General features: G+C 44.8%; 1 protein-coding gene and 1 long non-coding RNA gene across 3 annotated transcripts in view; one reads left to right on the forward strand and one right to left on the reverse strand.

The window, feature by feature from the left end:
- The window catches only part of LOC145537829 (uncharacterized), a 443496-nt gene that overhangs the window by 402898 nt on the left and 17317 nt on the right, over window positions 1–23281 (forward strand). For both annotated transcript variants that reach the window (XR_014076444.1, XR_014076445.1), the window contains one exon: window positions 21489–21594. This is a non-coding gene — a long non-coding RNA (uncharacterized LOC145537829). The remainder of the gene's footprint in view (window positions 1–21488; window positions 21595–23281) is intronic.
- Window positions 17507–23281, reverse strand: part of LOC145537827 (anosmin-1) — a 201015-nt gene continuing 195240 nt past the window's right edge. The window contains exon 14 of the mRNA XM_081568726.1: window positions 17507–20714. Coding sequence (XP_081424852.1) covers window positions 20656–20714 — 59 coding nt within the window. The 3' untranslated portion in view covers window positions 17507–20655. The remainder of the gene's footprint in view (window positions 20715–23281) is intronic.

The following is a 23281-nucleotide window of genomic DNA, read 5'->3' on the forward strand; positions in this document are numbered from 1 at the left end:
TCATAATAAAGCAAAATAAATGATTAAAGATAAAGCTGGAAATTACTAAAATAGAGTAAGTAATAGCAATAATAAATGTGTCATAAATATATCCAGATGCTATTCCTATGAAGTAATTTTTTTTTCAGAAAGTTAGATTGGAAAATTAAATGAAGCAAAAATGAATGATATTATGAATAAAAATAGCAATGTAATCACATATTAAAGAGATGGAAAGAACTATAAGAACATATTTTGTACACTGCTATTGCAATCCACTTGAGAATTCTGAAGAGAATGGTTGATTTCTTGAAAAAATATCCCAAAGAGGCAGAAAACTGAATCTACAGGTAATCAAGGAAGGTGTTGAAAAAGCAACTTAAAGAGACACAGGTTTAAAAAAATAATATTCATCAGACCCAGATGGTATTACAGCCGGAGTCTATTTGAGCTTTAAGGTACAAGTCATTTCTATGTAATGAAAACTTTTCTAGGCTGTAGGAAAAACTGGGAAACAGTCCAGTTTCATGGTATGGGTGTAATTTTAATGCTGAAACTTGCTAAGGTACAAAATAATTGGACAAATTCTAGAATATATATGATTATTGTGTATGATTTGATGCAAAAATTATGGATTATTAGTCAGTAGAACCTTAGATATTCATGAAGATGCCCAGTATTTTCAGTTCAGGATGCAGTGATGATTGAGGATCTTCCATTGTAACAAACTAAAGGAGAAACCACGTGTTCATATCCATGGTAGCTCATGACACAAGGCGTTAGATATATTCAGTAGCTGCTCCTAAGTAAAGTCAGAGATAGGACTAGAGGAAAACAGCCTAATCACAAAGAAGACTACTTACCACCACTTATCATAAGAAAGAAGGAATAAACCAGTTCTAATAAAAATAGGAAGAAAAATAATAGGGATATGTGCCATCCAGGGATATGTGATTAAAGGAAATCAGTCCTGAATATTCATTGGAAGGACTGATGCTGATGCTGAAACTCCAGTCCTTTGGCCACCTGATGCGAAGAACTGGCTCATCTGAAAAGACCCTGATGCTGGGAAAGATTGAAGGTGGGAGGAGAAGGGGACGACAGAGGATGAGATGTTTGGATGGCATCACCAGCTCGATGGACATGAGTTTGAGTAAACTCCAGGAGTTGGTGATGGACAGGGAGGCCTGGCGTGGTGCAGTCCAGGGGGTCACAAAGAGTCAGACACGACTGAGTGACTGAACAGTAGTAATAAGGATAGGTCATTCCAGACTCTTGAATCCCTTAGACAGCAAGGAGATCCAGCTGGTCCATCCTAAGGGAAATCAGTCCTGAATATTCATTGGAAGGACTGATGCTGAAGCTGAAACTCCAATACTTTGGCCACCTGATGCAAAGAACTGACTCATCTGAAAAGACCCTGATGCTGGGAAAGATTGAAGGCAGGAGGAGAAGGGGATGACAGGGGATGAGATGGTTGGATGGCATCACTGATGGGATGGACGTGAGTTTGAGCAAGCTCCCGGAGTTGGTGATGGGCAGGGAGGCCCTAATCAGGAAGTTAAGATCTCACATGCTTTGCGGCCAAAACATGAAAAAACAGAAGCAATATTGTAACAGATTCAATAAAGACTTTTAGAAAATGGTCCACATCAAAAAAAAATCTTCAAAAAAAGAATATATGAGCATTTGAAGTTCTGATTGGGTATTTTAATAACTTTAACTTGAACTAATATGAAAGGAATAGACTTAAAAAATGTTTTTAAACCATGATGCTTAAAAATAGCCAAGCAGTCCTTCCTTCTGCCGGAGGTGATATCACCCTGGGAAGTCCAGTTGGGTCCACTGTCATTTCTGTGGCAGCAGAGACCATCCCAGTCCTCGATGGTTTTACGTGAAGAAGATTAGGTTGGTAATGATGAAAACCATCATGGTCCTGCGGCAGACACTTAACTACCATACACAGCACTTGCTGAAAATTGATTCTTTAATGCAGTGTTTTAAAGGTTCATCGATGAAGCCCAAAAGACTGCAGATACGACGACAGAAAGACTTCAGAGCGAATACCAGGCCTCTGACAGATTTCAAGTGACACCTGCTGAAATATGAATCAAAGCTCCGTGAACGTTCAGCTGTCTTAGTAATAGAGATCGCTGCCTAGTGAGATAGCTGACCGATGCTATCTTAAGCCTTCCCATCCCTGTTTCTCAAACAGCTCACTGAAATCTGGTAGGAATTTTATTTGGTAACTCAGTATATTTGTTTCCACTGAAACTTACCACAAAGATTCCATAGGCATGTTGTGGTTTTCATCATTATGCTTTAAAGGAAATAATTAGCATAGCTTCAAAAGAAATGGAATACAAACGTAAATTCTGACTCCTCAGTAATGCACAGTGTTAAAAGTGGCTTTGTTCTGTATGAAAACCAAGATGTGCAAATGATTTCTGATATCTGTATTTTTCACACATAGAATGACGTTTATAATTCCATTTCTTAAAAAAAAAAAAGTTAAAAATGACGACCATTGCAATATACAGTTAAACTGAACACAGAAATGTAGCCAATCTTCATTTGCTAGATGACGGTTCCATGTTGCTCTCCAGCATTGAAACCACACAATCTGTGTAACAGACGCTTTCCTAGGGTCTAAGAACGCTGGGGGCATAGTGCACCATTTTGGCTGACATCTAACTTAGGTCCAGGTCAACTCGCTAAACAGCATCAGGATACTCTATGAGGCTGTGTTGCGTCAGAGCTCAAGAAGATTGACTAGTCTTATGTTCTAAGTAGGAAAAAGAAATGTGTTCATGACCTAGCAGAGGGGACAGTTAAAACGCCTGCCAAAATTAGAATGTGAAAGACCCCCACAAGGAACACATCTCCCTCTGCCACGTGTGGCCAGAGTTCTCCTTTGATCATTAATTAATGATTTTTTTTTAATGGCTGTGCCGCATCTTTGTTGCTGCCGGTGGGATTTCTCTAGTTGCCAAGAGAGGGGTCTACTCTTCGCTGGGGGTGCTGTGGGCTTCTCACTGCAGTGGCTTCTCTTGTGGTGGAGCACGGGCCCTAAGGGCGTGTGGGTTTCAGTCGTTTTGGTACACAGGCTCAGAAGTTGAGGCTCCGGAGCTCTAGATCACAACTTCGGTAGTTGTGGCAGGCAGGCTTAAGTTGCTCCAAGGCATTGGATCGAACCTATGTCCCCTGCATCACAAGGCAAGATTCTTTTTTTGTTTGTTTGTTTTTAATTGGAGGCTAATTACTTTACAATATGTGGTACTTTTTGCCATACATTGACATGAATCAGCCATGGGTGTACATGTGTTCCCCATCCTGAACCCCCCTCCCACTTCCCTCCCCATCTCAACCTTCAGGGTCATCCCAGTGCACCAGCCCTGAGCACCCTGTCTCATGCATCGAACCTGGACTGGTGATCTGTTTCACATATGGTAATATACATGTTTCAATGCTATTCTGTCAAATCATTCCACCCTGGGCTTCTCCCACAGAGTCCAACAGTCTGTTCTTTACATCTGTGTCTCTTTTGCTGTCTTGCATATAGGGCCATCGTTACCATCTTTATAAATTCCATATATATGCGTTAATATACGGTATTGGTGTTTTTCTGTCTGACTTACTTTGCTCTGTATAATAGGCTCCAGTTTCATCCACCTCAATGGAACTGATTCAAATGCATTCTTTTTAATAGCTGAGTAATATTCCATTGTGTATATGTACCACAGCTTTCTTATCCATTCATCTGCCAATGGACATCTAGGTTGCTTCCATGTTCTGGCGATTGTAAACAGGCTTAAGTTGCTCCAAGGCATATTGGAATCGAACCCGTGTCCCCTGAGTTGCAAGGCAAGATTCTTAATCGCTGGACCAGCAGGAAAGTCCCTTTGATTATTCCTATTGCGTTGACCTGATGGTTGTAAATTACCAGTCCCCCAAAGACTTTGCAGCAAGATGAAAGGTAACATCCTCATCACCGGGCTTCCGTCCACAGAGCACTGGGGTGGTCATCAGGACTTCTAGTTCCTGCTAGAAGGACTTCTAGTCATGGTTGAATCGAGGAGCATTGCTTAAAACGGAAGAACCACTGCAATAGCAGACTTCTTTCCAAGGCAAGGGCTTCCAGTGCACCTCAGATGGCGGCCTCGTGGGTTCGTCTCCCAGCAGGCTGGGATGTTTGCACGCCCCAGCTGTCTCTGTCTTGTCTGATGCCACCAACTACCTGCAAAGTGCTGTAGATGTTGTCCCCGTGCAGAAGTTAAGAGCTGAGAGGTGAGATGGATGTGGGTTGTGTCATCTTGCATTGTCAGGGATGCTGCTGTGAAATTCAGCTGCACTTTGCAGGAGCCTAAAGTCAGTCATCCGCGTTCTCCTTTCATAAAAGCTGGGCGAAGAGCATTATCGTTTGGGAGGTTTGTTTTGGGCTATAAATTGACTTGGCAGTTAAGTCCAAGGCTTGCATTTTGTTGGATAGTTTGCAACCATCTCTGTCATTGCTTCAAAAATATCTATAGTTAAGCCTTAAAGCACTTCAGGGGAAAAGTAACTAGAATTTATTCCCACTTAAGACAAGTAACAACCATATCTAAAGACATTTCGAAACTGTCCTTGGGTTTCCAGTGCTAAATGGAAAACATTGAGTCCTTCATTCAAAACAGGTATCAACATTGTCTCTTCTTTTGGCTCAACAGTGGATGCAAAAACTTACTGGGATAAACAGATAACGCTTGAATAAACATGCCCCTGATGGAGAAGGGCATATTTTTCCCAAGAACCAACATTTTTCCCTCCCTCCATTTTTATCTAGCATTGGTCAAAACCTTCCCCTGCCAAATGTAATTGTGTTTTACAACGTGGTCTTTCTCTGCTCCATTATGAACAATGGGGAAAAAGAAGTCAGCCTCTGTTGTTCTGAGTCAGCTGCCTTCAGTTTTCCCCGTGGCGTGTCTCTCTTGATCTTTGGCTGGACCTCACAAACACGTTTCATGCCCTGTCCAAGGTAGTGTGACTTGTGTTTGTGGCTTCCTGCGGCGTTCCTGGGTTCAGTGAGAATTAGTCCTGCACTTGTTACTTTAGTACACGTGGGACCAGTTCCACACTGGCGAGGTCAGTGTTGGTTCCCATCCTTCATTCTTTTTTTTTTTCTTTTTTAGTGTATTTCTTACATTTTGGCTGCACTCCAGGGTATATGGGATCGTAGTCCCCCAACCAGGGATCAAAGCCATGCCCCCTGCGTTGGAAGGTAAAGTCTCAACCGCTGGACTGCGACGGAAGTCCCCCTCTCATCCTTCAATCCCTGTTTTTTGTTCTTCAGTCACTCAATCTTGCCTGTTTGCGACCCCATGGACTGCAGCACGCCAGGCCTCCCTGTATCTCCTGGAGGTTGCTCAAACTCATGTCCATGGAGTCGGTGACACCATCCAACCATCTCATCCTCTGTCGTCCCCTTCTCCTCCTGCCTTCAATCTTTCCCCGCAGCAGGGTCTTTTCCAATGAGTTGGCTCTTTGCATCAAGTGGCCAAAGTATTGGAGTTTCAGCTTCAACATCAGAACTTCCAATGAACATCTAGGACTTATCTCCTTTAGGATGGACTGGTTGGACCTCCTTGCTGTCCAAGGGACTCTCAAGAGTCTTCTCCAACACCACAGTTCAAAAGCATCATTCTTCAGCGCTCAGCTTTCTTTATAGTCCAGCTCTCACATCCATACATGACCACTGGAAAAACCATACCTTTAAGTAGATGGGCCTTTGTAGACAAAGTAATGTCTCTGCTTTATAATATGCTGTCTAGGTTGGTCATAGCTTTTCTTTCAAGGAGCAGGCATCTTTTAATTTCATGGCTGCAGTCACCGTCTGCAGTGATTTTGGAGCCCAAGAAAATAAGGTTTGTCACCGTTTCCATTTTTTCTCCATCTATTTGCCATGAAGTGATGGGACCAGATGCCATGATCTTAGTTTTTGGATTGTTAAGTTTTAAAGCAGCTTTTAAACTCACTCTCTATTTGGTCTCCTTAAATTATCACTAAGATATATTTATCTTTAACAAGGACTCCATAGTAGTTCAGTATATGAGTTTAAAAAAAAAAAAGAGATAAAGATGAGTGAGGAAACAAAGCTTTCTGAACGTAACAGTGCTTTTTGCTACGATCAGGTGTGTTTGACTGTGAGATCAGGGAGACACATAAATTTGTCCATGAGCACCAGACAGTTTTTATTCTCTAGGGAAAACGTGGGTGGCCAGCATCTTGGAAGCTGGAGTGCCCCGTTCAGATTCTGGAAGAATTCGGGTGACACTTTTTATCCATTTGGGAGTCACTGATTCATTCATTTCATTCCTTCATTCGTTACGCAAATGTATCTAGCTTTCTTTTTCTAATGAATGGCTGTGCTGTGTCTTGGTTGCTGTGCATGGGCTTTCTCCAGTTGCACTGGGCGGGGGCTGCTCTCATCTTGGTCGCGATGCACGGGCTTCTCATTGCGGTGGCTTCTCTTGTTGCGGAGAACGGGCTCTCGGTGCATGCCCTTCAGTACTTGCAGCTCGTGGGCTCAGTAGTTTTGACATGCGGGCTTAGTTGCTCTGCAGCATGTGGGGTCTTCCCGGACCAGGGGTCAGATCCATGTCCCCTGCATTGGCGGGCAGATTCTTGACCACCGGACCACCAGGGAAGTCCTTACAAATGTTTCCTAAAATGCTAAATTTCCTTGGAGAAAGGGCTAGAGGATTGGATAAGCAGAACATGGGCAGCCCTGGACTGCGTTCGTGTCCTTATGCCAGAGTTGGTATAGTCCGTGGAGATGTAGATACCACCCTCAGGCATTCCGTTTCTCTGTACCCCAAGAAGTCTCCTTCCCCCACTTAAGGCCAGAACTGATGTATGAGTTGAACTGAAAAGCACTAAAGAGTTTTTTAAAAAAAACTCCCCCTGGGGTAATTCCACCAGCAGTCCCAATTTAACTGAACTTCAGTGGTATTGTCTAACACAGGGTGAAGTTCATAAGATAATTAACTCGAGTGTAGAAAGTACTTCCTTTTATTAATAGATTTTCTTTCTACTTAAATAGTTAAGAGGGTAACTAAGATGTACTGATTGTTTTTCATTTTTAGATTCCATGCGCAAGCACCATCACATGATATTCGTCTTTGACTTACCTCACTTAGTATCATAGTCTCTGAGTCCATCCGTGTTGCTGTGAATGGCATTATGGCATTCTTTCTTATGGCTGAGTAGCATCCCCTGTGTATGGGTGTATGTGTCATATCTTCTTCATCTGTCAATGGACAAAGGTTTCTTCCATGTTCTGACTGTTGTAAATACTGCTGCAGGGTACTCTGGGGTGCTCGCATCTTTTCAAGTTATGGTTTTCTCCAGACACACACCCAGGAGTGGGATTGCAGAATCAATACAAATGATACTTATTTACAAAATAGAGTGAGACTCACAGACATAGAAAACAAACTTATGGTTACCAGAGGGAGAAGGTTGGGGATGGGGAGAGAGATTAAATAGGAGGTGGGGATTAACATATACATGTTTCCCTGGTGGCTCAGGCAGTACAGAATCTGCCTGCAATTGGAGGAGACCTGGGTTCGATCCGTGGGCCAGGAAGATCCTCTGGAGAAGAGACTGCCTGCCCACTCTAGTATTCTCGCCTGGAGAATCCTATGGACAGAGGAGCCTGGTGGGCTCCTGTCCAGGGGGTTGCAGAGAGTCAGACATGACTGAGCGGTCTGTAGCCTGCCAGGCTCCTCTGTCTGTGGGTATTCTCCAGGCAAGAATACTGGAGTGGGTTGCCATTTATATAAAATAAACAACAAGGACCTACCACATAGCACATGGGCAGCTATTCTCAGTAATTTTTAATAACCTGTAAGGGAAAAGTATTTGAAAAAGAACATAGAGGCAACTGAGTAACTCCACACCAGAGACTAATGCAGTATTGTCTACACACACACATATAAAAGGTGTACTGATTCATAACAGTCAGCTTTATATTGAGTCCTCACTTAGTGTCAGCAAGATGGGGTGTGCCCTGTCCCAGGAATGCAAGATGTCCTGAGGGCTAGTTGGGATTTTGTGCCATCTGCTGTGAAATTCGTGCAGATTTCAGCTGACCTCATTTCACAGAGGGGCTGCAGTTGCCCAGCTCACGGTGCCCAGTCCATGGGCAGGATGGAGACCTGGCACCCTGTGTGACTCCCACTACCCCCGTCCACCCCCCCAGCCCACAGGGTTTGCTTTTGCTTTTTACAGGTGCTGGCTTGTCAGCAACTGGGTGAACACCCATGTTTTGCTCCAGAGGACAGTCCAGCACCGGTGCACAGACAGGGATGAAGGTCCCTGGCGGCTCTGCGGGGCCTAAATATGCCCTTCCTGCCGTGGGAACAGAACCGGGCCAGGGCTTGGGTCTAGAACAGTTCTGGGAATCCCTGGGAGAGGCTGAGGTACAGGCTGGTAGATGGGGCTGTGGCGGGGTTGAGGGGCCAGTGTGTGATCACCTCCTGACATACCAAGAAGCAGAGTCACGCCCTGACATTGGGGAGGGAGGCGGTGGAGGTGAATCTGATGATAAAGAGGGCACATTATGCTACGTGTCACTGGTCAGTGGGTCCCGGGGCGTCTTGCAGCAGCTAACTCTGAGCATCTGTATTTCCTGGCGAGGAGGCTGCCTTGATATTGGAGGCATGGCTTCATTTTCAGACTCCGGAATTCCCCCGCTACCTGATCTGAGCCACTGACTTGATTTCTCACTTGTACTTCTGAGCTGTAAGATGCTCCCTGCTTTTCCCTCCTCCCACCCAGAGATGGTGGCAGAAATGAATGAGTGAAAGCAAACAGCACCCTTAGCCAAACACAGTCCCAGTTAGTGCTGTCTCAGCTCTGGGGTTGATTCCATTAGCTGTGTTGCTAAAATGCAAGGGCTTCCCAGGTGGCACTAGTGGTCAAGAACCTGTATGCCAATTCAGGAGACATAATGAAACGAGGGTTCGATCCCTGGTGTCGGGACGATCTCCCGGAGGAGGACGTAGTAACCCACTCTGGTATTCTTGCCTGGACAATCCCCATGGACAGAGAAGGAGCCTGGTGGGCTGCAGTCCCTGGGGTCGCAAAAGAGTCAGACACGACTGAAGTGACTTAGCACGCACGCTGAAATACAAAGGAGGGGGGAGGTCTTTGGATCATGCCAGGGCAATTCCAGGCGGGTCTAATCAACACAGGAATGAAGCATGGTTTCCATTATTCGTAATGAACCTAATTGCCTGTGATGGGCTGTTGTTTGAGATGGGGCGGGCGATAACGGGATCGAAAAGGTCAGTCAGCATCGAGTCAGGGTGGCACACAAGCTAATGCTATAGGTAGGCCCCCTGCTCCATCCTAATTGACTCCTGAGATCGCGTTTAAATCACTCCAAGCTGCCTGTCTGAAAGCCCTTTCACAGCAGCTAGGACAAACATGCAGTTTCTACTAACTCACATCCTGTTGTTCTTTAGCTGCTAAGTTGTATCCAACTCTCTGTGACCCCATGAGCTGTACGTAGCCCACCAGGCTCCTCTGTCCATGGGATTCTCCAGGCAAGAAGACAGGAGCGGGTTGCCATTCCCTCCTCCAGGGAATCTTCCCGACCCAGGGATGGAACCCAGGTCTCCTGCACTGCAGGTGGGTTCTTTACCACTGAGCCACTTGGGAAGCCCATACTCCCTGGAATATCCCAAACTGTATCTGACTCCCCTGTGTTAGCATTTCCCACAGTAAATTCTCAATGACGCCCCAAACACAGAACGGGAGACGTCTGCGATTAGGAATGCCCACATCCATCTACGCAGCTCTACAGCTGCACCCACCCTGGGGTGGGCAGCTGTGTCTTTGTGCATAATTTACTCTGGCATAAAAGTGGGGGAAGAAAGCAGAGTAGTGTGTTTCCTGTGACTTCTAACTTCTTCAGCTCCACGAGCAGGATGTTTGTAACAGTTACCAGGGTCTGCAGGACTGGTTCTCACCGTGAGTCCATCTTAGAATTATCTGGGGACCCTTAATTAACTTCTGCATCTATTTACATTTGGCCTTGCTGTGTGGAACAACAGGGATCTTAGTTCCCCAACCAGGGATCTTAACCACTGCAGTGAAAGTGTGGAGTCTTAACCACTGGACCCCCAGGCAAGGCCCCCGTGGAGCCTTGAACACAGTTCTGATGTCCAGGCTTCACTCTAGACCTGAAGGTGCTGGAGGACTCTGGCTGGGTCTCCCCCAGGATCTAACCAGCAGCAAGTTTTGAAAGCATCTAGACTGAACTGAGGTTAATATCAACTGGAGGCAATTGTTCAAAACTCATCTCTCAGTGTTAAATTAATCTGAAACAACAGGGTGTTTACTACTTTGGACAAGGTCTGACTTTCTAAACAGGAATGAATGTTTCCTTTTTTTCCCTTTTTTTTTCTTTTTACCCTCCCTAAAACCCACATCTCAACCATAAATATGCACCTACATTCCTCTCAATCCATGAAATGAGTTTTCATATCTGTGCACTTTATTTACACATAGGTTTAGTTTCATCGGACAAGACAGATCTTTATAGGCAGAACTGGTGGTAGGCATGCAGCTTTAGGAGAACAAGTCATAGCCTGAAATTCAAGACACTGTCAAAGGCATCATGAGCTGATCGTTTTGATAACGTTGAAGTTAACATTGTTGTGAAACAAATGACATCCAGCTTGAGGGAAATTGCAAAAATACACCATACTTCCTTAAAGTGAATTTAACTAATTGTGGTTTAGATGTTCTTTTGCTTAGAAAACAGTGCTGTTCAGTCGCTAAGTTGTGTCCAACTCTTTGAGACCCCGTGAAGTGCAGCACGCCAGCCTTCCCTGTCCTTCACTATCTGCCAGACCTTGCTTAAACTCATGTCCATTGAGTCGGTGATGCCATCCAACCATCTCGTCTTCTGCCGTCCCCTTCTCCTCCTGCCCTCAGTCTTTCCCAGCATCAGGGTCTTTTCCAGTGAGTCAGTTCTTCACATCAGGTGGCCAAAGGATTAGAGTTTCAGCTTCAGCATCAGTCCTTCCAATGAATATTCAGGACTGATCTCCTTTAGGATGGACTGGTTGGATCTTCTTGCAGTCCAAGGGACTCTCAAGAGTCTTCTCCAACACCACGGTTCAAAAGCATCAATTCTTCGTCACTCAGCCTTCTTTATGGTCCAACTCTCACACCCATACCCAGCTACTAGAAAAACCACAGTTTTGACTATACGGACCTTTGTCAGCAAAGTGATATCTCTGCTTTTTAATAACGCTGTCTAGGTTTGTCATAGTTTTTCTTCCAAGGAGCAACCCCATGCACAGTATGAAAAGGTAAAAAGAAAACAATGGCATGTATATACATACAGTAAAATCACATAGAACTAAAGACAGACACACACATGCATGTAAATCCAGGGACATCTGAATCATCTGACTTAAGTTCTCTGGATGGTGTCGATGGCGGGTTTCTGGTTATGACTGTGTCCTGTAGTTTGAGCATTACCACTGGGGGAATACCCGGATGAGGTTCTTGGGTAGTGAGCTGTCTTGACTATTTCTTCTTACTGTTGAACTGCAGTCGATTTGCAACATTGTGTTAGTTTCAGGTGTACATCAAAGTAATTTCGTGATATATGTATATATATTGTTTCAGGTTAATTAGCACTGCAGGTGATGCCAAGAAATTATCATTCCCTGTTGTTGTTCGGTCAGCCACATCCGACTCTTTGTGACCTCATGGACCGCAACATGTCAGCCCTCCCTGTCCTTCACTATCTCCTGGAGTTTGACCAAATGTGCTATACATTAACTCCTTGCTGCTTATCTATTTTATATACTGTAGTTACCAAAGGGAAAAGGTATCTGTTAATCTCATACCCCTAATTTGTTCCCTTCTCTTTCCCCTTTGATAATCATGAGTTTGTTTTCTATGTCTGTGGGTCTGTTGTATATAGATTCATTCGTATCACTGTTTAGATTTCACACAGAAGCGATGTCATATAACATTTGTCTTTGACTTACTTCACTTACTATGATTATCTCTGGGTTCATCCACACTGACGTAAATGGCAATATTTGATTCTTTTTATGGCTGAGTAATATTCCAGAGTATCTGTGTGTGTACCCATATATATGCAGAACTGATTCATTAGAAAATACCCTGACGCTGGGAAAGATTGAAGGAGGGAGGAGAAGGGGACGACAGAGGAAGAGATGGTTGGATGGCATCACGGACTTGATGGACATGAGTTTGAGCAAGCTCCGGGAGTTGGTGATGGACAGAGAGGCCTGGTGTGCTGCGGTCCATGGGGTCACAAAGAGTCGGACACGACTGAGCGACTGACCTGAACTGAACCAAACACATATATATCGACATGTAACACATCTTCTTAAATCAGTTGTCTGCTGATGGGCACTTGGGCTGTTTCCATGTCTTGACTGTTGTAAACAGTGCTGCTGTGAACATTGAGGTCCATGTATCATTTTGAATTAGAGGTTTCATTCCTTTCCAGATACATGCCCAGCAGTGTGATTGCTGGATCCTGTGGTAGCTCTATTTTTAATTTTTTAAGGAGCTTCCATACTGTTCTCCATAATGGCTAGACCAGCTTACATTCCCACCAACAGTGTAGGAGGGTTCCCTTTTCTCCACACCGTCTCCAGTCTTTGTTATTTGTAGACTTTTTAATGATGGTCATTCTGACCACTGTGAGGCGGAACCTCATTGTGGGTTTTATTTGCAATTCTCTAATAAATAGTGATGTTTAGCATCTTTTTTACGTGCCTATTGTATGGCCATCTGTATGGCCAACAGACATTTTAGAGAAACATCTATTTGCTTGGGTCTTCTGCCCATTTTTTTGATTGGGTTTTTTGCGGTTTTGCTGTAGAATTGTGTGAGCTATTTGTGTATTGTGGAGATTAGTCCCTTGTCAGTCTCACTGTTTACAAATATTTTCCCCCGCTGTGTAGGTTGTCTTTTCATTTTGTTTGTGGTTTCCTTAGCTGTGCAAAATTCGGTTTAATTAAGTCCCATTTGTGTATTTTTGCTTTTATTTCTTTTACCTTGGAAGACTGACCTAAGAACATACTGCTGTGACTTATGAGAATGTTTTGCCTATGGTCTTTTCTAGGAGTTTAAGGGTATCGAACATTTTGAGTTTATCTTTGTGTGTGATGTGAGGATGGTTTCCCAGGTGGTGCTAATGGTAAAGAATCCACTTGCAATGCAGGAGGCTCAGGTTCGATCCCTGGGTTGGGCAGATCCCCTGGAGGAGGACATGGCAACCCACTCCAGTGTTCTTGTCTGGAGAATCCCATGGACAGAGGAGCCTGGCGGGCTGCAGTCCTTGGGGTCACAAAGAGTGGGGCACGACTGAAGTGACTTAGCACACAGCCCATGATGTGAGCAAGTGTTCCAATTTCTTTGATTTACATGCATCTGTCTGGCTTTCCCGGAACCACTGGCTGAAGAGACTGTCTTTTTTCCATCTATAGTCTATGCAGTGGCTTATTTAGGTGACTGTCAGGCCTTTCTCATGTGATTGCTTTCCCTGCTGTTGGTTTTTCTCTTTCCTATGGATTCTTCCTTCCTTTTTCTATGTAGAGAAGAACTTTCTGTTTTTCTTTTTTTCCTTTAGGATAGGTTGAGTATTGCTGTCTTCTTGGAGGTTTTTTTTTTTTTTTTTTTTCACTCCACTGAGAAATTCTTTTCTCTCTCTCCTATTCTGAATGATAATCTGGCTGGGTAGAGTATCCTAGATTGCAGACGTTTTCTCTTTCTCAAGACTGTGAATAGATCTTGCCGCCCGCCCCCACCCCCGCCTTGTGGCCTGTGGAGTTTCTGAGAGACATCAGCTGAATGTCTTGGGCCTGAGCTCCATGCCCACAGTCACCTCTGAGCTGTGCACAGTCCCTCTGATCTTGGAGTGGCTGGAAGCATGGAAGGGAGACCACATGGAGGGGCAGTGCAGCTGGTAGCAGATGGAGCTCAGGCCCAGCGTGGATGACGGGTCCAGGGATTGGTGACGTCATGGACCGGAGGACCTTACAGGGTTGAAGTGGGGTTCCTCAGGGGTGAAGCTGCAATGTTAAGAGTTAGTCAGGCAGCTGGTGCGGGGGCTCAGTGGCAGGTCCATCATCAGGAGGGACACCACCCGGGACCAGAATCGGGGTACCAGGAGTGGGATGAGACCCAGCACATCCTCCTGGTTAAGATCATGGCCAGGGGCATTATTTCTTCAGTGGCACTTCTGCTTGCTTTTCATTTGAAACTCAGATGGATAATTCATCTTGCAAATAAGTTGCATTTGTACTCAAACTGGGTTATGATACGTAACCTGTGTATTTGGAAATTCTGTGGTGTTGCTTATTTTCCTAGTGAAGTTAAGGCTTGCGTTGCATACACTGGACCCTTTTAAAGAGTGTAATTCAGTGGCATTTAGTTCTTCTTCAAAATGCACAAGCTCTATGCTCTTGCAAAACCTTGTCATCACCTCCAGACGTGAACGCTGTCCCCATGAAGCACTTCCCACCTGGTCCCCCTCCAGTCCCTGGCAGCTAACCCAGGTGTTTTCTGCTTCCATGGACTTTGCTGCACAGCGGACCTTGTGTGTCCAGATTCTTAAGTGTAGCTCATATATTTTTTTTAAAAAAGAGTCCATCACCATTGTTTGAGAATTTACTGGGCCACTGACCAGCACGGTCTCTCTAGATGCAGTCGCTTCTGATTATAAAGAAACACAACACAAACGTTTGATTTTTGTCAGGAAAATCCCATCATTTTTTCAAGGAGAGATTAGAAAACAACAGAAGGAAAGGTAACTGGCTCTGGAGGTCAGTCAGAAAGCTTAGGCTCACACCTCAGAGGTCCCGAGTCCCCCTGTGGGTGCCTCACCTCCATCCCTTGGGTAGCTGCCAGCTTCTTCACTGTGGGGGTCTCAGCCCACAGTGATCCTGCCTAAGAACACGAAAGTCAGGACCCCACAGCCTCTCCCTTACCCAACGCTCTGCTATCTTTTCCTCCTCGGGTTTCTCACACTCTTCAGTTCTTTCTTCCTCATCGCTAGTCCTAGAAGGAAGAGCCCTTGAACACCTGGGACCTGCCATCCTAGTCAACATCCCGCTCATACAGCAGGACCAGGCAGTAGCAGAAACTTTTAGGATGTTCCTACCGGGTGAACGCGTAGAGAAATAAGTAGGTGATTTGATGCAGACAGAACTCATCTCGGCTTTCGGACGGACCACCTTCTTCCGGTGGTTTATGGAGTAGCATCCTTCTACGTCATGGGTGGAGATGCCATGAACACAGCACCCACCCCATGTTGGGGTCTGCAAGACCCTCTGCTGGGGAGGGGACCCCCCCACCTGCAGTGATTGTGCTGTTGAGAATGCAGGGGTGCGGCTGAGAGCTTATGAGCATAACAGGTATCTAGTAGCATTTTATGGACAGCTCCTGGGGCCAGGGTGGTGGGGGACAGTTGTTTAAGCCTGTGGACCAATAGATGGAAAATGCCACCCAAACCATGGAGAGTCATGCTTGTAAATAGTGAAAACCGTGAAGCAGTGATCTCTGTCAAAGGTCCAGAATGCTCTGTTCAGGACGACGAGCTGCCTTGTTGCATTTCTGTTTGTTGCTGTTGTTCGGTCGCTCACTTGTGTCCGACTCTCTATGACACCGTGGACTGCAGCACGCCAGGCCTCCCTGTCCGTCACCGTCTCCCGGACTTGACCCAAAGTCACGTCCACTGAGTCAGTGATGCCATCCAACCATCCCGTCCTCTGTCGTCCCCTTCTCCTCCCACCTTCAATCTTTCGCCAGACCTTGAGTTCCATTCATACTGACAGAATGAAGCTTTTTGAATCTCCCCAGCTTCATAGGAAACTGCTCATTTTTCTTTCTAAATGAAAAGAAAATATGTGTGTATCTTTTCAGGAGAGTAACGAGTCTAGTCCACCGGGCAGGTTTAAAGGTCCTTTATTACGGAATCAGTATGTACAAACTCTAACATAAGACTAATGCGTGACAGATCAGACTATTTACAATGCTTTTGTGTTTTTTTTTTACAACATTTCTTTACAAGATTATTTCTCTCTAAATAACATGACACACAAACAAAGTCATTTTTTATTACACACATAAATAAATATTGACTTTAAATGACCTGTCTAAGGGACATGGTTTCTACAGGCTGTTTGGATGAGAGGGTAGCCATTCTGTTATCTGCACACTATGGTTACGTCAAGGAAAAATCCTAATTGCTCTGGAGACAGACCTCTTGTGAGTCACCCTGTGAATGGTGGAACTTGCCAAGTGTCCAGGAGAGGTGAGAAGCTGAGTTTGGCCATGCACAACCATAGACACGAGTCGCCAGCTTTGTGCATTTATTGTAAATGAACGTACATGCAGTGGGTATTTAGCCTCTGTGTTCTGGTGACGATGTACAAGTTTGCACAAGTTTAGATTGAGATTTTCGCAGCCACAGGATTGAACCTGACAAATCCCACAACGTGTGGTGTAAGAAAGGGCATTAAGTAAGACTCCCATCATCGTGAATGACGCTGACTGGTCTGTAGGACAAATGAATATTTGTACTCGCCTGATACACAAATTCAGCCTTTTAATCAGATTCTTCAGTGGACATAAAAGATACCGCGAAGGGCTTTGAGGTCCCATGTAATCACTTCCCAGGAGTGCCTACTCTAGTTGACGCAGCTCCTCCTTGAGGGGGGACATTACGATGTGATGATTCTCACTGGGGCTGACTCTGTACCCCGAGAGGGTGTGGGCCGTGACTGCAGAGTGTGTGGTCATCACACTCGGGGTGGGGAGCTCCTCATTTCTGGTGGGTGGAGACGGGGGTTGCCTCTCCACACCCCACAGTGCCGAGGGCAGGTCCCGCTCGCCGACAGAGAACTGTGCAGCCCCAAGTCTCAGCAGTGCTGAGCTGGAGGATCCCTGCTCCCTAGATGGGTTCTGGATTCTTCCAGGTCTTCCTAGGACAGAGATCTGTTTGTAAACCTTGGATTTTGGAAAATGGACCTGTCATAAACATTACTGGCTCTTGAAGAAAATTTTATTGGGACTGTATCTGCTTTATAACGTTGTATTAGTTTCTGCTCAGCTGTAAGTGTATATTTATCCCCTTATTTTTGCATTTCCTTCCCATTTATGTATATTAAAAAACACTGGCTGTTGTTAAGGGCACACATTCCTTTATAAAGATTGCTCCCAGAGCCCACTTAGAACAAGAAGATAGCCCAGATAAATGACCCATCACTGAGGAGTGAATATTCTCAGTAAAAAGACGCACATAGCCTCGATGTATATCAGGTTTGACTCCTGTATCTGATGACTTCATATGTTTCATGAGCTTGACTTTTATAAAGAATAAATACTGTCACTGAATATACTTTTTCTCATATGAGAGAAATGCATCTAATTTCAATAAAACAGAATAAGCTACTAAAATGGTTTCAAAATTAAACAACATAAATTTTTAGACCTTTATTAGGGCAAATTGTTAAAAATTCAAAAAATTGTAATTATATTTTTGCTCACTTGAATATTATTGAACTTTATAAAGGAAACTCAGCTTTCTTTTATTGCCTAATTAATAATCTCTTCCAATAATACTAACATAATTTATCAAATATTAAAGCAGAATGAAATGCTCATAAGACCTGCTTCAGGTATATATCTTAAGGAAGATAGAAGCTTCAGAACCTTGATCCGAACTAAAAATATATTTGCTCAACGTCTATGACCCAGGCAAAAGAAACGTCATTAAATTTTACAAAATTAATTGTATTTAATAATTTAATAATATTTCGCATCTATGTATATACTCCTTCGTTTTAAACTATACAACAGTACAAACGTTGGCTGGCACAAATACTTATGGATATATTTAGGACCAATGAAGGTAGACAATAAACACACAGCCAATAATAATTTGAAGCCTTCCCTTTTGAAATTCTGAGGGTTTGAAAATCCAGATGCTGGGGACGGCGTCTACGGAAAACTCGTGGTTTCAGAGACGAGCTCTGTGTTTGCGCATGCGTCCTTGCTGAAGGCTGTCCCTCGCGTCTCCGTGCAGAAGGGGAACCCGCTGACTCTGCATGAACACTCTTTGCCAGAGTCCACCCCAGACCATGTCAGGAGCTGCAGAGAAACAGCCCGAAGCCCCCCGAGCTTGCTGCACCCTTGAGATCCCCATGTAGCCCCTCGTGCAGGGCTGCAAAGCACCACCCGCCTGCTCAAGCTTCCAAGCTCGTCCAAGACGCAGGAAGTAGTTTTTTCCATCTGTTCCGTCGGAGATCCATGCCTACCGGCCCCGGGATTCTCCGGGGAGAGAGGCATGCGTGTAATAACAGGGGTCGTCTCTCTGCCTGGTGTCCGCACTTAAGAGCCTGGGCCTCCGGGGGCGAGTCGAGACGCTCACGTTCACGCCCCTCGTCGCTAACTTGACCCCCGGCAACCAGGGCGCTCACCACAGGCTTTTTTGGGAGAGAAGACAAGAGCAGGCTCCCAGGCGCACAAGAGCTTTCACTGAAAACATCCTCGTTTTCCCTGTGTAGATAATGAGGACGCCCTCCCCTGAAAATGTTTAATTTGGAGAAATGGTTGTTTTCTCATAGCATTGATACCGATGGGGAAAACAGATTACTCGAATGATATTTAGAGTTGCACCCGCCACTGGTGAGTTGGGAAAACCATTTCTGCAGTGACTCGTACTCAAGCTACCCATGTGTATATATGTGCGTCTGTGTGTGTGTGTATTTACATGTATGTATATATTGTATGCTGCTGCTGCTAAGTCACTACAGTTGTGTCTGACTCCGTGCAGCCTCATAGACGGCAGCCCACCAGGCTCCTCTGTCCCTGGGATTCTCCAGGCAAGAACACTGGAGTGGGTTGCCATTTCCTTCTCCAATGCATTAAAGTGAAAAGTGAAAGTGAAGTCGCTCAGTTGTGTCCGACCCTTTGCGACCTCATGGACTGTAGCCCACCAGGCTCCTCTGTCCAAGGGATTCTCCAGGCAAGAATACTGGAGTGGGTTGCCATTTCCTTCTCCATATATATTGTATACCTACCCAGAAGTATACAGACACATACATACATGTGTATACACATGGGTGTTCCCTCAAGCAAAAAATATATTAAAACATCTCTGGTTTAAGGGTGCCCCAACATTCCCCTCAACACTATATACTAACAAACACCGTGTCTTCACTTGAGTTCATGCTATGAGGCGTTAGGATGGAGCCTCATAATTTTTCAATTAAATTTTTCATAATTTTTTAATAAATTTTTCAAATAAGATGTAATAGATTTGAAGGCGTAAAGAAAGGTTTCCTGTTTAGTTACTAAGTTGTGTCTGACTCTTTTGCGACTCCACAGACTGTAGCCCGCCAGGCTCCTCTGTCCATGGGATTTTCTCCAGGCAAGAATACTGGAGTGGGTTGCCATTTCCTCCTCCAGGGGATCTTTGCAACCCGGGGATGGAACCCGAACCCGCATCTCCTGCGTTGGCAGGTAGATTCTTTACCACTGAGCCACCTGGAAAGCAAAGGTTGGTTAGTCCAAGGCAGACAGCTGTCCTTTTCTACCTTCCAAAGTCCCCCTCTGCTTCTTCTACATTATAGAGAATACTCTACCAAACAGAGAGCTTGCTCTGATTAAGAAAAGGGAAAAATCTCGGTAAAGATTTGAAAATATTCGATAGTTGGGATTCTTTCATTTCAAGCAAGAGGTTTTGTAGCGTGTTAAGACATAAGAACGCGGCAAAACACACCAACAACTGTTTTCCCCATTAAGGAAAAAAGGAAAATATAAATAAAGTGTCAGGAAAACTTCTTGTAGGGTGAAATATTAAAGAGCAGCCCCAGAAAACAGTTTTAATTTCCTCAGGGCAGACTCTGGGTAGCAGTGCTGACTCCTCCTGGCTGGGAATGTCTTAACAGAAATTGTCATTTCGAGGCCAAACTCATCTATCTCCTTGTATAAAATGAAGCTTGAGTGCTTGAAGCTGGAGCATTTTAGGTTTAAACTAATTGGCAATATTTCAGGTTTACAGGTTTTTTCAGTTGAAAAAAAACCATATGTGATTAAAAAAAAAAAATTCATCTTCAGAAATCTCTGAATAAATATCAGGGTGTAAAAGTCTAGATACTCTTCCGTGGATCTGGCAAAACAAATCAATAATTTAATTTCCAAGCGTTCGGTGAGTAACTGTATGCTTACTACGTGTAGGCCTATTATGGTATGTAAATCATGTAAATTATCTCTTTGGAGAATCTGTTGATGCAAATTCAGGGACATCTCAGACCTGCATCGGGAGGAGCTCCAACACAGAGGCAGGCAAGAATTAGAAGTGGAACAGGGCTGGTCTTCGTGTCGTCCGTTGTCACAGGAACCTGTCCCCCCACCCCCGACACCGCCTTCACAAGGCTCGCTGATGGTCCCTGGTTTTCAGGGCGCATTTTCCAGGGCGGACAGAGCATTGAGTGCCCCGCAGTTATTAGGCAGGGGCGGGCGGTCCTCTGGGAAGGGCCTGGTGCCTCCCAGCGGGCACGGCCAGTCCTTGGGGGGTTGTGCCAGCTTCCACACTCGCTCAGGGTTCAGACGGGCTCTCAGAGCAGCTCAGTACCTTTCTGCAGGAGGCTTGTAGTGATGGGGATGGCGGTGTTTCAGATGGGGGCCTAGAGACAGAACAGACGTGTCAGTACTGCCGCTGTCCCCGGCTGGACAGACTGGAGGAACAGGTGTGTGTCTGTGCTGAAAGCGTCAGCCCCCCGCCCTGCCACGCGGTCCGTGCCACCCAGGTCCTCCCGGCCCTGACTCTGAACTTGCAGACACACATCCACCCTGCCTCTCTTTTCTCTCTGCCTTCCCTGACTCTCTGGTTCCCTCCGTAAAACCGTAAGATCGCAAGAGAACAAAGACAAGCCCCTTTCTTTATAAGAATGTAAGCCGGCCAGAACCCTTTGTATTTCCTCAGAAAAGTTTAGAAATTAACACATCCTTTCATGATGCACACACTTTCGGTGGAGGGACATTGTAAGTGGTGGGTGCCTGTGGTCCCAAATGGGACAAGGCGTCACACAGGGCACTCCCACTGGGGTGGTTTTTATTTGTCTTTAAACTCCTAAGTGCAAAAAGCTACTGGGGCAAATTTGATCCATCATTTAAAAAAATAAAATAAGGATCATTAATTCTTATCAACACATAAACCTTTGATGTGGCTTTTTAAAGTTTAAGCTGAGAAACAATGTACATAATCTGAAACCCAACAGGAGGCTCTCTTTGTTTTAAATACACAATTGTTACCATTTAGTTTTGCTAATAACTAATCTTTGTAAATACACAATTGTTACCACTTAGTTTTGCTAATAACTAATCTTTGTAAATACATAATTGTCACCATTTAGTTTTGCTAATAACTAAAATTAGCTTCCGTATGTTTTTACTAACAGAGCAGAGACTTAAGTGTGTAACAGTGGAGGTGGTGGACGCCTGCTATTTCTAGCACACCATCTACATGAAGAGGACCTTAAACTGATGGAAGAATTGAAGCAAAAAGTAAGAATCTGATATCTTAAATGACCTGTTTAAAAACAGGAATAGAAATGAAAGCGTTGCTCCTAAGATATAGCTGTTGAAATGACTGTTAAAAAAAAACTGATATTTAGCCACAATAATTTGGGAAGACATAGAATATCCTCCATGTAGATTCTTCTCCTTGCCCAACACCTTGAGCTTTGGTGCTCCTCGTTGCCGCAGTACTTGCCCTGGTCTTGTCTCAGCCTAACTCACATTCCTGACCTCCAGTGCACACCCCCACTTGCAGTTATTACCCACGTGCCAATGACCTTCAAAGCTTTCAGCGCCGGGCCCTGCAGTCCCGGAGGCCTTCAGGAAGTCTCCGTCTCACTATCCCACGGGTGACTCAGATGCAGTCGTCTCTACGTTAATCTCACCATCCTCCCTCTCACACCCCCCGACCTGGGCCTCAAGCACCGTGGACCATGTCCCAGCGAACCACACCCTCTTGCACTAAATGACTCTTGGCTTCCTCCTGCACTTCTTCCACTGTGCGTACTTTTTGTTCCCCAACACATACGTTTTTAAATTTTATTAGAGTCTAGTTGACTTACAATGTTGCGTTTAATTTCTGCTGTAGACCAAAGTGATTCAATTTTATATATACACTATATATATAGTACAGTTTTATATATACTGTTTTTATATGTGCGCACACACCATATATATTCTTTTCCATCGTGGTTCCCTGGTGGCTCAGACGGTAAAGCGTCTGCCTACAATGCGAGAGACCCGGGTTCGATCCCTGGGTCGGGAAGATCCCCTGGAGAAGGAAATGGCAACCCCACTCCAGGACTCTTGCCTAGAAAATTCCATGGACGGAGGAGCCTGGTGGGCTACAGTCCATGGGGGTCGCAAAGAGTTGGACACGACTGAGCAACTTCACTTGCTTTCTTATCACAGAATATAGGATACAGTTCCCTTGCTCACACACAATGTATATTCTTTTCCATCGTGGTTTATCACAGAATATAGGATGCAGTTCCTTTGCTCCACGGTAGGACCCCGTTGTTTATCCGTCCTATGTATCCTAGTTTCCATCTGCTGATCCCAAACTCCCACAAGTCTGTTCTCTCTGTCTGTGAGTCTGTTTCTGTCTCGTAGTCAAGTTCCTTTGTGCCGTATTTTAGATTCCACATGAGTGACATCTATGAAACAAGAACAGACTCACAGACATAGAGAACAGATGTGTGGCTTTGGAGGGTGGAAGGGAAGGTGGGGTTGGGGATGGACCAGACTTTAGGGTTAACAGACCCAGTACGTATTGAATCACTGCCAAAGCTAACAGTTCCATCCCTTGAAGAGATCACTAGATTTGCTTTCCTGTTTTTTTTTTAATATCAGCAAACACACTTGAATCAGGACTCCTTTATGGTAAATAACCGTAACCACTTCCCAACGTGTCTCCTTAGTGCTGCCCAGGAGGCTGTTTGTTTTGAAACAATAGGTGATGATTATTTTTAATCTACTTGATTCAGCAGGTTGATTTGGGTCATATTATGAAGAAAATGTATGTAATGTAGATAGTTAAAGTGAAAGTCGCTCAGTCGTGTCTGACTGCTTGCAACCCCATGGACTATACAGTCCTTGGAATTCTCCAGGCCGGAATACTGGATTGGGTAGCCTTTCCCTTCTCCAGCAGACCTTTCGGACCCAGGGATTGAAT

The sequence above is a fragment of the Giraffa tippelskirchi genome, chromosome Y, assembly GCF_054371585.1.
Source record: "Giraffa tippelskirchi isolate mGirTip1 chromosome Y, T2T-mGirTip1v1.2.pri, whole genome shotgun sequence".
Lineage (NCBI taxonomy): Eukaryota > Metazoa > Chordata > Mammalia > Artiodactyla > Giraffidae > Giraffa > Giraffa tippelskirchi.